The following is a 17,230-nucleotide window of genomic DNA, read 5'->3' as shown; positions in this document are numbered from 1 at the left end:
ATTGAAATTTATATCCTTGAATATTCTGTTTTTGCAAGCAGTTTTGGTGTATAGACCATGGACGTTTCAGCATGCAAAGAAAATGTACAAGGTATTAAAAGAAGCTATAGCTTTTTTTTTTAATGAAAAAAATGTAAACTAGATTGTGTGTTTAAATAAGAGTTACAAATTAGTTTCCAAAATACCAGAAAAGAAGACTTAAAGCAAGAAAGCAATTACAAGAGTATAAAAAGCTATCGATTATTGACTAGCTTGAAAATAAACAATTCCTACAGAAGAAACAGAACAATCTGTTTTGATAAAGTTTAATAAATCATGTAAAATAATAGCATTACATCAATGCACAGACAGTGTTACAGAGCTGCCTAAAATGTAGCCAGGTTTATAAAAAGGCAGTAAATGAGCTCACAGATACTGTGAATAGTTACTTTAAATCTCAGGTGCAGAACATTTTATCCTAAAATATCTGCACTAGGATACAAATACATCTTTCTACATATAAAAAAAAGAAACATACTGAACAGCTTTCACAAAAATCGAATTCCAGATTCTGCAATCATGAAAGTCCGTCTAACAGCATTCTGATTCTTTAAATGACAGGAGGTCATAGAAAACGTCTGATCATTGCTATCAGTTCTCGGTCCCTTTGAGAAGAATATCCTATGTGTGCTGACCTGCTGCCACAGTTTACAAAGATAAGGTTTATAGTCTGCTGGGACACTTTGTGTCTTCGCAGTATGAGAAGACCTCTCGCTGCCATCATAAAACGACTTCTGCATCAGGGTTTGAGTTGAAGCAAACAGAACGAGCTGGTACTCTTTAAGCAGCTTATCGAGAAGCTCGGTACATTTCCTTAAGTTTACTTCTTGTTTCCAAGTAATGTCTCCTCCGTTATTCCTGTCGATCCAATAAAAAGATGAAAAGCTGTCTATGATCAGGAGGCAGAGGGACGGGTGAGTGCAGAACATATTTTCCAGAGAGTAGAGAGTGAGGAGGAGTTGGACGCTGTCATTACAATACACTAGGAATAGCCTGGCCAGACACAGCTTGACTGCTTCTTCGGAGCTCTCCAAGAGTCTGTGTTCGAGGATAGTAACCAGGCGCAGGATATCAAAGTGATGGTCCGTGTCTATAAATATCACTTCTACTTGAAGACCGCCTTTTGACTTTGGCAGGATGCAGCGCGATATCAGATGGTAAAACAGTTCTGTTTTTCCTGTGCCTTCTGGACCATGGCATTCAATGATGTCACCTGTGGGTGGAGGAAAAAAAAAAAAAAACCCTATTTCTAAAATTCACTGAATATGTTATTAATTAAAAAGGCATACTATCCCTCTGCTGCTAAACGTCCAATGGCAGCCTTCAGAGATGAGAAATAGACCTGAGATATGTTGGGAGGGATCACAGGGAAAATTGCACAGATCACACATCACTGATTCGGATTCTGACAGCTTCCACTCTTTTAGGTCAATGACATATTGGGGTGTCTTTGCATTATTATTACAGAATCAAAACCCCTACTCTTTTAGGGAGGGAACTGACACGAGCAGGCAGTTCTCTGATTAATTTGTGATATTACTAAAGAAGCACATAACATGCTGACACCTTAAATGTATTAACTCAATGATGCATTAAAAAGAGTGCTAACTCCACCAGAATATGTGCTACAGATCACAAGCTATATCAAACGGTTTCTGTTTGTATGATATGCCTGTTTAGGAAAGGAGATCACAGAAAATAGAAACGTTTAAATGCAGCCTGCCACCCATAAACTAGATTCACCTTTAGGTAGGCGTAGATTTCATCTTAACATTGCGCTCGGAACATGTAGCAAATGCCCAATTAAACAGATTTGCTGAAATTCAGATACTTTCCTCCAGTATCATTCTAAAACAGACGGGCAGAGGTATGTGCATTGTATCCCATGATTTCAGGCATGTGAATGCAACTTAAAACATACCTCCCAACAGGCCAGGATTTAACAGGACTTTTCTGACGCCACGCCACAGACCAAGATGAAGCACAGCACGATTGCATTAAGACGTGCTCGAGCTACACAGCGGAAACGCAGGACATTGAGTGCTGTCAAATGACTTACCATGAACTGGGTATTCTTCATCAGCAAAAATCAACGGCTCGAGATCCTTCAAGGAAGCACGTCCTTCAAGTCTAGCGAGAAGCTATGAAAACAAAGTAAATCCGTGGTTGATATTAGGTTTGTTTGATAGAGAACATCCATTCTGCACACCAAAACAAATGGAATAATGGATATTGATTAACAAGGGTCAGCTTAAATAAAATATCTTTCATTATTTTCCTTTGTAAATTACATGCATTTATCTCCTACCCCCCAAGGTCTTGAAAGGCATTGGACTGTCCTGAGGAAAAGTCCTGATCATAACGGAAATGTTGACCATTGCTTGTGAGATGGAATAAAATAAGATTTTTTTTAAAGGTTTTAAAAAGGGACACTATAGCCACAAAACAACTTTAGCTTAATGAAGCAGTTTTGGTATATAGATCATAACCCTGCAGTCTCACTGCTCAATACTTTGCCATTTAGGAGTTAAATCAGTTTGTTTATACAGCCCCAGTCACACCTCTAGAAACACTTCCTGAAAATGAACCTTGGTATTCTAGGTTCCTGTATTGCACAGTTTGTTTAATCTAGAATTTCTTATTTCTCGCTCTGTTAATAGCGTCCTAGACCCTGCAGGAGTCTCCTGTGTGGGAGTCGAGTTCAAATACAACAGCAAGAGATAAAAAAGTCTAAAGCAAGTTGACATCTGATTGAACATAAAACCACTTGTTTCATGCAGGCTATGTGAAAAAAACAGAAACAAAAGTGATTTAACTCCAAAAGGGCAGAGAATTGAGCAGTGAGAAAGCAGGGGCATGATCTATACACAAAAACTGCTTCATTAAGCTCAAGTTGTTTTGAAGCTTATGGCTGGTGCAAGAAAAACGTCTGGCATCTCTCTCAGTGAGTGAATTTTTTTCAGCATCTCCCCCACCCTCACCCACCCATTAATTCGCTTAAAATAAGGTGATTTAGTGGGTGAGAGAGGCGAGCGGAGGCTGAAAAAAAGCTTTCCTAGCTGAGAGGGGTGCCAGAAAAAGCTAATTGACAAAGTTTATAATAGGTTTACAAACCTTTATTATATATTTCTTTATACTTTTCGTGTTTTTTTTTTTTAAGTTTATATATTTGTATAAAAGGGTTTGTTTGATGGTTTTAAAAAAGAAATATAACTACAAGTGATACATGTCGTTGTTGTTATACATTAAGATAAACCTGTCTTGACAGGTTCACTTTAAGACAAATCCTTAATAACAAATTAAGAGGTTTAATGGCTAAGAGCTTTAATGGTCTTTTCCCCCACTATTTTAAACACTTAAAAAAAAAATAAAGCCACAATTAAAGATAAATGATGGTAAAACGGTATGTAAATTTTAAGACAAGACTATCTTGTGCACAGTTGAATGCAATGCTGGTTTCACAGTCCACTGCGTGTTCCAGTGTCGCACAACACCTGGATGGAGATTAAACGCACATTTCTCATTTCATATATGGAGAATTTTTCATTTGAGTACCAATAAGGTGAACACAGCATGGCTCTCTTACCAATACTGCTGGTTAGCTGGCCTAGAATAAAATGGCATGTATCAACAAAGATATGTCTGTTTTACTCAGAAATGGAAAAATACATTCGTTAACTTTTAGTTTCTATTAAAGAAGAAAAAGTTAAAATATAAATACTGTAGTCACCAGTATATCCATGCTTGACATTTTCTACCAAACATTTTCACATTTCTGCGCATCCCAAGTGCAGAGAGGAAGCAATCAGATGGAAATGAGCACAACAAAAATAAAAAGAAGTTTAATTCAGCCATAAACCTCGGTCAATTAAGAGACCTACATTAATCATGAAATAAATTATGATCACCCTCAGTACAATTTAATTCTTTATGGGCAATGCATGCAGTAAATCCTAAACACCCAGGGGCAAGAGGGCTTGCGTCTTGTGATTGAATCATACATCACTTTTCAAAAGACATCGGCAGCTTACATTTCAATATGTGGGTTATTTTAAACCTGCTATTTCTCTTGTGTGTCTTTACCCCTTCCTCACAGATTGTAAGCTTTTTTTGAGCAGGGCCTTCTTGAGCTCTTATTTTGCATTTAAACTGCTTGTCAAGTATTCACATTTTTTAATTGTAAAGCGATGCAGAGTAAATTGGCGCTATATAAATGACAATTATAGGCACTATTTTTTTTTGCAATGTAAAATTATTTATTGCACAATGGTTTTATATAATAAGATTCATAACAATAACATGAATTCTTGGAGAAGAATAAAAAAAAAGCGTATTGTTTGTACATATACTATTTGTAACGACAATGAACACACTGTGCACAATGTAACAGTTGGATATACATTGAATTATTATTATTATTGGCATTTATATAGCGCCAACTAATTCTGCAGCACTTTACAATATTATGAAAGGGGGGGGAAATTTACAATAAATGAGACAATTACACAGTGACACAGGAACAGTAGGTAGATGAGGACCCTGCTCAAACGAGCTTACAATCTAGAGGAGGTGTGGTACAAATACACAACAGGGAAGCAAGGGTGACGGACACCAAACAAGGTGGAAAAGTAGCAGAGCTGGACGTGAGAGTGGAGTATGGCTCTTTAGGAGAGCAAGAGACAGACTTTGGTAAAGTATAAAAAAGTTACTCTGGGAGTCCATAAGCATTTCTCAACAGATGTGTTTTGAGGGACTTTGTAAACAATTGAAGACTCCGGTATCAGTGCGGTGCGCGAGGGAGCTATAGAGGAAGCACTCTGGGGAGAGTGCTCCCTCGCGCGCCCGCCAGCCTGCCCGCCCGCCGGGTGATACCAGGGCCAGCCTCGGGGGCCCCTGAGGTGGCCAGCTGCCAGCCCGGTGATACCACTGGACCCCAAAAATTCCCCTCAGCTCTCCCAAAGGTAAGGCGGCTGGGGGGAAGGATTACATTTTTTTTTTTTTTTTATTAATTGAGTTTATTGTTTTCGATCATAAAATAGAAAGGGTGGGGGTACAGAAAAAAAAGGGGTAGGGTGGGGGATTCAGGGTTACAGTACAAAGGATCAGATACAACACAGTGACATTCATATTTCATATTAATCACCGCCTATCTATGTACGCAGTGGTTTGGGCGTAGTGTAGTCTCTGCTCGTCCCAATTTAGAACGGGCGTTACCCATACCCCTCTTTTCCACCTTCAAGTGTAACTCGTCATTGAGACAGTGTAGCTATCAGCCTTTTATAGGCATGCAGGGGCGATGCTCTGGCTATCTTGTGTCTGTTCGTCATGTGATACGTGTACCTGCTATATACCTTAACCTTGTTGGGCATTCAGGGGGGTCAAGAAGTCTCAAGTGTCGGCTGTCTACTCGACGAGGCTCTCCACCTACACGATTAATGCCTCCTATATATCCCCCTAAGTGTGGCACTCTGTGATGTATTACGTAAGTGTCAAGGCATTGCTCCGCCTGAACCTCCCAAATTAAAGCATAATAACGGAAAAAACAAATAGAATACATTTAAAAAACAATCTAACATAAATCTAACATGAGGGAGAACCATAACTGCTTGCTATCCAGCAGCTATTCGGATTCCTATGGCTGTCGTCTTAGGCGATGGCATCGACCAGGATGGGGGGGGGGGGAGGAATAAGAAGCTCCCTGCCCTAAAGTTCTCTTATTTTTTTTTTTGTGTGTTTTTTTTTTTATAGTTAGTAACAGGTGTGTGCATGATCTGGCTCTGAGGCCTATTGAAGGTTTTATGGAGGCTGGAACTGAAAGCGGCTACACCAAGGTTCCCAGTTTTGAGATATTTTATGTTTTTGGTCGGCAGTTATCGCCGATGAGATGTCATATACATAATTTAGTCGGATTTTGTCCATGAGGTTCTTTTCAGAGGGGCAATTGGTTGATTTCCAATTGAGCGCTATAAGAGCTCTAGCTGCTAGTATCACCTGTGCGGCCAATGCTTTCTCCTGCTTCGTCCAGCTGGCGGGAAGGTCCAACCATAGGCAGGCCCCAAACTCCAGCGGGAGAATAATATCTACTTTGCTAAGCAACCTAGAAACCTCCAACCACAATGGCCGAATAAGGTCGCATCCCCACCATATGTGGAGCGTCGTGCCTTTTTGTGCTCGGCATCTCCAACATCGGTCAGAAGTGTTTGGGTATATTTTGCTAAGTTTATCCGGCGTCAGATACCATCGGTACATTAGCTTTCTGTGAGCTTCAATATGTGAGTAGCACGCGGTATACCCAGTCAGTGCATTGACTAGTGCTAGCCATTTGTGGGGAAGAAGAGTTGTCCCACTTTCTTTTTCCCATTGGGACATAAATGATAGGTTTGGGGACAGTGGGAAGTTCGATATTGCTTTGTAGCACCTGGAGAGCAATTTAGGCCTAAGGGGGTATTTCCAACATGTCATAAGGAGATCGCATTGCTGAGTAGATTCCCCAGCCTTGCCCTCTGTGGTCCTATCTACATGCTCCAATAGTGCGCTTTTAATTTGGAGGTAAGGGAACACATATCTAGGAGCTAGGCTGTACTTCTGTTGGAGCTCAGCAAAGGGAGTGATTTCCGTACCAGTAAACAATTGGGAGACACTAGTGATGCCCGCTTCTGCCCATGTGGATAGTGAGAGCCATGGTAACACTGTGGACATGGCGTTTAATGGCGCCAATCTGTGAAATCTAGGAGTCTTAGTCTGAATTGCTCTAAACTTATCCCATATGTGTACCGTCAGTTTTGTTGTGGAAAGGAGCGTGCGCGCCTTCCCCCTTTTAGCTGGTGGGGACCACATGTGCTCTAGGAGTGTCTCCTTAGGCCATTGTTTGCGTTCCATGTCGACCCAAAGTAGTTGTCCCTTGTCTGCATGGAGATTTACTGCCTGGGATAGTATGGCTGCCAAGTGATACATGGCCACCTGCGGCACCCCCATCCCTCCCATCTGGAACGGTCTATACAAGGTGTGACTCGCTACTCTCGCACGTTTGTTCCCCCATATAAAGCTATTAATAATGGACTGGGCTTTTTTACAAAAACTTTGTGGAATAGTTACAGGCAACATACGAAATAAGTACAGTAGTTTAGGTAGGGCCATCATTTTCACTGCATTAACTCTCCCTGCCCATGAGAGCATCACGTCTTTCCAGGAGTTCAGGTCTTTGCGGATGGTTTCCAAGAGAGGAATATGGTTTAGTTTGTATATAGTATGTATCGATTTGGCAACTCGTACTCCCAAATAGGTTACCGACTCCGTCCTCCAATCGAAATCGAAGGTCTTTCTTAACACCTCAGCATTCTCCAAAGGGAGGTTAATTGGCAAGGCTTGTGTCTTAGCCGTATTAAGTTTGTAATAGGAGATAGAGCCGAAAGATTGTAGGATGGGCATAAGGTTTGGGAGTGACACCTCTGGCCTTGTCAGTGTCAGCAGAATATCATCTGCGAACAATGAGAGTTTGTATTGATGTTCGTCGATATTGACTCCGTGGATGTTCGGGTTCTGCCTAATGATCTGAGCTAAAGGTTCTAGACATATTATGAAAAGCAGGGGGGACAAAGGACAACCCTGTCTCGTTCCATTCGAAATTGGGAAGGGTGGGGAAATGAATCCCGCGTTAGTGACACTAGCTTCTGGGAAGGTGTATAAGGCCATAATCGCTTTTATGAATGCGGAAGGAAAGCCAAATTTGTCTAGTGCCGATTTCATGTATAGCCAATTGAGCCTATCGAAGGCTTTTTCCGCATCCAACGCAAGCAGCAGTCCTCCCAGTTTGTTAGTGTTGAGACCCTCCAAGACGTTAAGAAGAAGCCTAGAATTGTCTGAGCCCTGCCTGCCTTTGACAAAGCCAGATTGGTTATAGTGGATTAGAGTGGGGAGTAAGTGTTTGAGTCTAGTTGCCAGGATTTTTGCATATAGTTTGGTGTCAATATTCAATAGGGATATTGGGCGGAAGTTAGCACATGCTGTGGGTTTTTTACCCGGTTTAGGTAGTGTAACTATATGAGCTCGTAGCATTTCGCCAGGTAATTTACCTTGTGTGAAGCCTTGGTTAAACAGAGACACTAAATGTGGGGTAAGAGCAGTTTGGAAGGTTTTATAGTATATGGAGGAGAGTCCATCGGGCCCTGGTGATTTCGCGTTGGGTAAGTCTGTGATCATTTGTGTAACTTCCTCAACTGAGATTGGTTTAATCAGGTCAGGGATCTTATCAGTGGGCAGCGAAGGTAAATGGATTGTTTCTAGAAATTTATTTATCTGTTCTTGTGTTGGTTGGGATGTCAGGTTATCATCTTTAAGATTATAAAGTGTGCGGTAGAACTGAGCAAATTCCTGTACTATTTTATCTGGGTTTACAACTTTCTGACCCAGGGGATTGTGAACGTAAGCTATTTTGGTTGCTAGGCTACGCTTTTTAAGTCTAGATGCAAGTACTTTCCCTGCTCTGTTTCCCTGCTCATAGAATTTTGCTTTAAGTCTTCGTAGAAAGAAATTTGTTTTAGCCACTTCCAGTTCTTGTAGTTGCGTTCGTATGTCTGTAATCTCTCTAAGATGCGTCTTTGAGGGTGTTTGTTTATTGAGTGTATTCAGTTTTGTGAGGCGGCTAGTGAGGGTTATATACTTGGCTATACGCACGGCTTTGGCCCTACTCGCATGCTTAATTAGTACTCCCCTGATATATGCCTTATGGGCTAACCACAAACTTTCTGTGGATGTGTTTGGTTGAGAGTTGGTCAGAAAATAGACTTCCAGTTCTCTATGGAGGTCTTCTAATACTTGGGGGTCACTGAGCAGGCTTTCGTTAAGCCGCCAAGTTCCTCTCCCTTTAGCAGGGAATTGTTCGTTCAGGTGGAGAATGATCGGCGCATGGTCCGACCACGATATCAGGCCTATACTAGTATTGACAACGTTGCCAATCAAGGAGGTAGGTATCAAAAATCGGTCTATTCGGGAGTACGAGTTATGAGCCACTGAGTGAAATGTGAAATCCTTTTCTTGCGGATGTGTCACCCTCCATGGGTCTATAAAATTCTGCTCTAATAGAAGTTGATTGAGGTGCCCCGAGTTTGTTTTTCTGCCTATCTCAGTAGATGCCTTCACTGTGTGTGAAGAGGATGTATCCAGTTGAGTATCTAAGATGAAATTCGTGTCCCCTCCTATTACTACATCCCCTAGTCTGCCTTCGTCCAGTGCATTGAAAATAGTAAGGAGAAATGTGGTTTGTGCTGTATGAGGGCCATAAACGTTAATTAAGGTGTATGGGGCGTTATTCAGCAAACATTGTATAATTAAATATCTTCCCTGTTTGTCTGTGCGTTTTTTTACTAGTTCAAACGCCACATCTTTCCCGATAAGGATCGACACCCCCCGCTTCTTTTTAGAGAAGCAGGGGTGAAAGTCTAGGGGATATAGAGGGGAATTAAATTTGGGTCTTTTACCCCACTGGAAATGGGTTTCTTGGAAGAATACAATTTGGGCTTTAGCCCTTTTCGCTTCCAATAGTGCCAGTCTCCTTTTATTTGGGGAGTTGAGTCCTTTAGTGTTCAATGACAGAAACGTCAGCACCATTATATTACATACAACCTAATATGCTGTCTAGTATTGCTGAATGGCAATTCATACTCCTTTAACTTAGTCCCCCTGTCAGTTACCATCTCCCTGGGGCTCTGAGTGCAAGCCTCTTTATGTGTCCGTACTATGATTCCCTCAATCAAGACAAAGAAAAAAACAGTAAGATTTAAGAACTGAAGAACAAAATAACAGAACAAACATATATACAGTTGCCTGAAAACCACGTGACAAGCACACGGTAGGCAATCAGAATTGGTGACGTATACTGTATACGTCTGAGTGGCCTGGCTTGGGCCACTGGGGGGTGAAGTATCGGGTGGTACCATCTGTTGGATACAACATGTCATAGGGGACCTTCCCTATCCATGGATTTAACCTTAGACCGAGTCAGAGATGGAAGTCTCCAAGTCGAGATAATGAAAGGACCTGACTTATGTATCGCTGACTCGCTCCCTACATATTTCGGCTTACCTTCTATGTCCATTTATACTTATATATTTTTAACCGTGTTAACTTATGGGAATATGTCAAACATGCCCGGTTATTTTCCCGTGTATTTTTTTTTTTTATTATTATTATTATTATTTTTACCTTTATTTATTTATTTTTTTTATTATAGTTTTTTTTTTTTTTGTTGTTTTTTTTTTTTTTTTTTTTTTTTTTGTTGTTTTTGGTTATTATTCTTCTTTTTTTTTTTTTATTCCTTTTTTTTTTTTTTTTCTTTTTCTTTTTAGTGTGTTTAGTTTAACGTCTCATCCCATTATGTGATTTCTACCTGCATCCCATTTTACATTTACGGGATCCGGCCTCCAAAACACCTTCCCTCTCATTTAAAAGAGATGGAAAGAACTAATGACAATATAAGTGTCTGTGCCGTGACAATATAAGTGTGCCGTTCACTTAGCTGCGTCAATCCTGTGCCAGTCTCCAGCTACTCGGGATGGATGGGCTTGGGTGTTCTTTTCCGCCGACTCTGGTTGCGGCAAAGGAATGTTCCACTGTGTTAGCCCGTTCCTCCCGTCTTCTGGGTTGAGAAACACCCTCTCCACTCCATTTCTCCGTGCGATGAGGCGTGTCGGGAAGCCCCATTTATACTGTATGGACGCCTCTCTGAGTGCCTTGGTGATAGGGCCAAAAGCTCTTCGTTTAGCCATCGTCGCTGGTGACAAGTCGGTGTATAGCTGTATGTCCTTGAAGCGTTCTCCTAGGTTCCGCGCGTCTCGCGCCGCCATCATCAGCCTCTCTTTTGTCGTATAGAAATGCACCCTTACGATGATGTCTCTGGGCACTGCCGCTGGCAGGCCCCTGGGCTTCATCAGCCTGTGTACTCTATCTAGCTGTAACTCCTGCTCAGAAGCCTCTGGTAGTAGTGCCTGAAAGAGTTGGGTGACATAACCTCTTAACTCCGGTTGTTTAACCTCCTCAGAAATGCCGCGCAGGCGGATGTTGTTTCTGCGGGCTCTATCTTCTAAATCCACCACTTTTGTCTCCAACTGTTGGATTTGAGACTGAAATGTGGAGTAGGCGTCAGCCAGGGAATTATGTGCTTCTATGACCTCCTCCATCTTGTTTTCCAAATGGGCCGTGCGGTCCCCAATAGCCTGCACATCTCTTTTAATATCAGCAGCTAATTTTTGGAAGTCAGCTCTCATAGTGTGTTTGAGGTCTGACAACAGGATCCTAATGTCCCCTTCAACTTGGGGAATGTGTTGGAGGCGAGATACCGAAGTGACATCACTTGCCTCTGATTCAGATGCTGGTGAGTGCGCCACGTCGGCGCCATCTTGGAGCAGCTTGCTCGATGATGAGAGGGCCGAGATCTGCAGATTCGCGGCTTTCTGCCTCTGCTTTCTGGCTGGTTTGGACGACATCGCGGTCTGCCGGTGTTTAGCCGTGGAGGCAGCCGTTTTTTCCGGTCTAATGCTGTGGATACAAGCTGTTAAGGTACCCGGTCCGACGGAGCTAGTCTCTTACACGTCCAGCTTCGTCCGTGCCTTAGCCACGCCCCCCCATTTTTTTTTTTTTTTTAAACGTGAGTGTGTGTGTTAGAGTGTGTCAGTGAGTGCGTTACTGAGTGTGTTAGTTTGTGTGCGTCTGTTAGTGAGTGTCTGTCTCAGTGAGTGTGTATGTTTGGTAAAGTATAAAAAAGTTACTCTGGGAGTCCATAAGCATTTCTCAACAGATGTGTTTTGAGGGACTTCGTAAACAATTGAAGACTAAGGGAGCAGTGGCATACATACCGGGGCCCAGGAGCTGGCCACCTCAGGGGCCCCCGAAGCTGGCCCTGGTATCACCCGGCGAGCAGGCTGGCTGGACGCGAAGGAGCACTCTCCCCGGAGTGCTTCCTCTTCAGCTCCCTCGCGCACCGCACTGATATCGGAGCCGGAAGAGGACGTCATCTTCCAGCTCCGGCATCAGTACGCGGCACACGAGGGAGCTCTCAGGGGAGAGTGCTCCCTCGCGCGCCTGCCAGCCCGGTGATACCACTGGACCCCAAAGAATCTCCTCAGCTCTCCCAAAGGTAAGGCGGCTGGGGGCGGGGGATTACATTTTTAAAAAAAAACTTGAGTGTGTGTGTTAGAGTGTGTCAGTGAGTGCGTTACGGAGTGTGTTAGTTTGTGTGCGTCTGTTAGCGAGTGTCTGTCTCAGTGAGTATGTATGTATGTCTGTCATTGAGTGTGTGTCAGTAAATGTGTGTGTCTGTTATCTATTGTGTATGCGTCTGTTCGTGAGAGTGTGTCTTAAGCACTTACCTTTCTCCAGCGCCAGACTCCCTTGGCGCTGGGGATCTCTCCGCCCTGATCCGCCTCTCAGCTCCGAATGCGAATGCTGTCAAGGAGACAGCCACTAGAGGCTGGATTAACCCTCAGTGAAACATAGCAGTTTCTCTTAAACTGCTATGTTTCCAGCTGCAGGGTTAAAACTAGAGGGACCTGGCACCCAGACCACTTCATTGAGCTGATGTGATCTGGGTGTCTGTAGTGATCCATTAAGTGTATGTGTATCCGCATGCACTGGCGTACATACCGCGGTCGTAGGGGTTGCAGCCCTGCGACCAGGTGCCCGCCGCCATGTGTTGCGGCCCCAGCCGCGGGTCAGTTTTTGCACCGGGGCCCCATGGGTTGTGTGTACGCCACTGTAAGGGAGAGTCTGACGGGGGAAGGCAGGCTGTTCTAAAAGAAGGGAGCCACCCACGAGAAGTCCTGCAAGCGCGAGTTAGTAAGTGTGCGAGCAGTGGACAGGAGAAGGCCACCAGCAGAGCAGAGAGACCGAGATGGGGCATATCTATGAATCCGGTAAGAAATGTAAAAGGGGCTAGAGTTGGTTAGAGCTTTATAGCTAAGGGTTTTTTGAATTATTTTTGAAGTATTTTGAATTTGAGGTTTTTTGAAGTATTTTGAATTCACACCTATAGTATACAGGAAGCCAGTGTAAGGATTGACAGAGGGGCAGGGTATGGGAGGGACGACGGATGGGAAAGATCAGCCTGGCAGCAGCATTCATTACCGATGGTAGCGGAGCAGATCGGCTTTTGGGGAGACCAACTAGGAGAGAATTACAGTAATCCATGCAAGAGATTACCAGAGCATGAACAAGCTCTATGGCAGAATCTTGCATGATAAAGGGGCGGATGCGAGCGCTATTTTTAATGTGGAATCGACAGGTTTTAGCAACATACTGGATATGTGGGGTAAAGGTGAGGCCAGGATCAAAGATAACACCAAGACAATGAGCTTGCAAGGATGGACTTACGCAAGCACCATCAACTTTCAAGAAAGCGAAGGAGGAGGAAAAATAAGAGGCTCAGTTTCAGAGAGATTGAGTTTCAGAAAGCGGGAGGACATCCAATCAGAAACAGTAGAAAGGCAAGCAGTGGCAAGTCGCAGGACCACTGGGGAGAGCTAGGGGAGGAGAGATACATCTGGGTGTCTATGGTGATTTGGAAAGTTACAGGGACAAACATAAGACTTGTTATTTTCTATTTTTGTAAATTGCCATTTGCCATTGAGACAGTATGGCAGCCCAGAAATGAAAATGAACCCACATGACATACCATTTGCTACCAGAATAGTGCCAGATTTTAAATTGATAAATATTGTCCTATATATGTATCAGAAGTCACCAAACTGCTACTTTATTGTGACTCCCACCGTCCATAAGAATAGTTTTATAATAGTGTGTGAGTCTATTGATTTGCCGGGTTATCCTACTCTGCAAAGAGACAACCCTGCCAGGACAAAAAACACCACTGAATATATTAGTGTGAAATAGAGGGTTTGGCTGTGCCTTGTCTGTACCACGATTTGACAAAGGGCACAGGGGTGTTTACAAAACAATATATAGCCTGCATGGTATTCAAAAAGTGCTGGATCATTGTAATACATTTTTCTTGAGGATATATCCACTCACCTAGCACTGGGTCATACAACTCTGGGGCAAACTTCTGAAACTGGTGCAGTCAGCAGCAAATTCTACTGTTCCCATGGAAACTGCCCCACTTTCAGAACCCTGCCCCACAGCTGCTCCTAACTAATGAAGATTAGGGGCTGCCAGCCAGATGGCCCATGTTTAGCAGGACAGAGCTTTCTTGCAGTATGCAACATTCACATCCTGCAATCAAACCAATTACCCATAGCAGTTCCTCTGAGGTTCCTCATTGGAGGGTAGGCTGTTTTCATTCTTGACGCATATAAATGCTTTATACTGCAGGATGGGTAGGTGGTTAACTTTCTGAAGCATATTAAGGTTTTATACTGCAGGATGGGTAGGTGGTTTCCTTCCAGCAGCATCTGAATGCTTTTTACTGCAGGGTGGGTAGGTGGTTAATTTCCTGAAGCATATGCATGCTTTATACTGCAGGGTGGGTAGGTGGTTTCTTTCCTGAAGCACATGAATACTTTATATTGCAGGGTGGGTAGGTGGTTAACTTCCTGAAGCATATTAATGCTTTATACTGCAGGGTGGATAGGTGGTTTCCTTCCTGAAGCATGTGAATGCTTTATACTGCATTGTGGGTAGGTGGTTGACTGCATATGAATGCTTTATACAGGAGGGTGGGTAGGTGGCTAACTGCATATGAATGCTTTATACAGCAGGGTGGGTAGGTGGTTAACTGCATATGAATGCTTTGTACTGCAGGGTGGGTTGGTGGTTAACTCCCTGAAGCATATGAATGCTGTGTACAGCAGGGCAGCCCTTTTCATGCACAGTCCTATTTCCATTGCTATATACAGAGCTCACAGCTCCCCCTACCTGAGTGCCAGATTCCGCCTTCCTGTAGCCATCGGCCATTCTGGCGGAGACCCTGACTTGCCCGCTGGCCCAGGAAGAGGAACTCAGCAGCTCGCTTCCTGGATCCAGTGACGTCAAGGGAGGGGGCGGGCCTTCGCGTTCGGAAGACGTCAATATTCCTGGTAAGCCATTGGTTGGCTTTTTGCGTCATCAAAGTAGGGCGGGGCCAATTCACCGGGTAGGTGGGGTTCGGTGCAGGGCACACGGTGGGCGGGATCTTGAACTGGGCGTGGCTTCCTGAACCTGGGTGGGGTCTCTAATTGGTTGGGGTGAGGCTGACTGCTTAGTAAATGTAAATAGCTAGCAGAGCATTATGGGAAATGTAGTTTAAAATCCCACTGTCTAAAAGCAATACCAGGGGCATGTTTATTGATATCCCTATCACCCTATCCGTAAAAAGAAAAAGGGGGACTTATGACTTTTCATCATTCTTTACAGTATTAGTAAATAACTAACAGCACAGTAAACATAACATATTAAAGGGACACTGTAGGCACGCAGTCCAATTCAGCTCATTGAAGGGGTCTGGGCGCTGTGTCCCTATTGCCCTTAGTGATGCCATGTTTACATAGCAGCTCTCAGTCCGCCCTCAGTGGCTGTCTACCGGGGGCGCGTCCGGGATACAAATTGACCTTTGTTCCGTTATCTGACATTGGACTTCCGCACGCTCTGCATGAAGACCTCCAGCGTCAGATTTCACTATGAGTAAACATTGAATAATGCTTTCCTATGGAGAAATGAAAGTGCAGCCATTGCTGCGTATGCGAATTAGGTCTCTCCCACCGGCTGACGTCGGTGGGGGAGGAGTGTGGGCGGTGCCTGACTCAGTACCGAAGGACATCGGTACCGGATTCAGGTAAGTGGCTGAAGGGGTTTTGACCACCCAACCTCGTCACACTCACCACCGCTAATCCTGTCACAATCACTCACTATCACAATTACCCCCAGCCTCCAGAGCTATCACACTCACCTCCAACCATGTCACACTCACCACCGCTAATTCTGTCACAATCACTCACTATCACAATTACCCCCAGCCTCCAGAGCTATCACACTCACCTCCAACCATGTCACACTCACCACCGCTAATTCTGTCACAATCACTCACTATGACAATTACCCCCAGCCTCCAGACCTATCACACTCACCCCCAACCACATCATACTCACCACCGCTCATCCTGTCAGAATCACTCACTATCACAATTACCCCCAGCCTCCAGAGCTATCACACTCACCCCCAACCATGTCACACTCACCACCGCTAATTCTGTCACAATCACTCACTATCACAATTACCCCCAGCCTCCAGAGCTATCACACTCACCTCCAACCATGTCACACTCACCACCGCTAATTCTGTCACAATCACTCACTATCACAATTACCCCCAGCCTCCAGAGCTATCACACTCACCTCCAACCATGTCACACTCACCACCGCTAATTCTGTCACAATCACTCACTATCACAATTACCCCCAGCCTCCAGAGCTATCACACTCACCTCCAACCATGTCACACTCACCACCGCTAATTCTGTCACAATCACTCACTATGACAATTACCCCCAGCCTCCAGACCTATCACACTCACCCCCAACCACATCATACTCACCACCGCTCATCCTGTCAGAATCACTCACTATCACAATTACCCCCAGCCTCCAGAGCTATCACACTCACCCCCAACCATGTCACACTCACCACCGCTAATTCTGTCACAATCACTCACTATCACAATTACCCCCAGCCTCCAGAGCTATCACACTCACCTCCAACCATGTCACACTCACCACCGCTAATTCTGTCACAATCACTCACTATCACAATTACCCCCAGCCTCCAGGGCTATCACACTCACCTCCAACCATGTCACACTCACCACCGCTAATTCTGTCACAATCACTCACTATCACAATTACCCCCAGCCTCCAGAGCTATCACACTCACCTCCAACCATGTCACACTCACCACCGCTAATTCTGTCACAATCACTCACTATGACAATTACCCCCAGCCTCCAGACCTATCACACTCACCCCCAACCACATCATACTCACCACTGCTCATCCTGTCACAATCACTCACTGTCACATTCACCCCCAGCCTCCAGACCTATATATATAGTGGGTGGGATAGAGGCTTAAATAATGTAATAATAATAATAAAAAAAAAGAAGTTATAAAAATCACCTTTCCTTCCCCTTATTACCTTGCCGGGAAGTAAGTGAGCACGCAGATCCCTTGTGGGTCAGTGAGAGGGGGTACGCCGCAAGCTAATCCCTGGTGGTA

General features: G+C 44.1%; 1 protein-coding gene across 1 annotated transcript; it reads right to left on the bottom strand.

Moving 5' to 3' along the window:
• Window positions 1-283: 283 nt before the first annotated feature.
• XRCC2 (X-ray repair cross complementing 2) lies at window positions 284-15,013 on the bottom strand. Its single transcript, XM_063450811.1, has 3 exons — window positions 14,902-15,013; window positions 2,099-2,180; window positions 284-1,252 (listed from the first exon to the last, which is right to left on the bottom strand). Exons 1-3 carry the CDS (start codon window positions 14,938-14,940, stop codon window positions 528-530), a joined length of 846 nt encoding a protein of 281 aa, XP_063306881.1. The 5' UTR covers window positions 14,941-15,013; the 3' UTR covers window positions 284-527.
• Between the last annotated feature and the right edge of the window lie 2,217 nt (window positions 15,014-17,230).

This window comes from Pelobates fuscus, chromosome 4 (assembly GCF_036172605.1).
Source record: "Pelobates fuscus isolate aPelFus1 chromosome 4, aPelFus1.pri, whole genome shotgun sequence".
Classification (NCBI taxonomy): Eukaryota; Metazoa; Chordata; class Amphibia; order Anura; family Pelobatidae; genus Pelobates; species Pelobates fuscus.
This window is presented reverse-complemented; position numbering and strand designations above follow the sequence as displayed.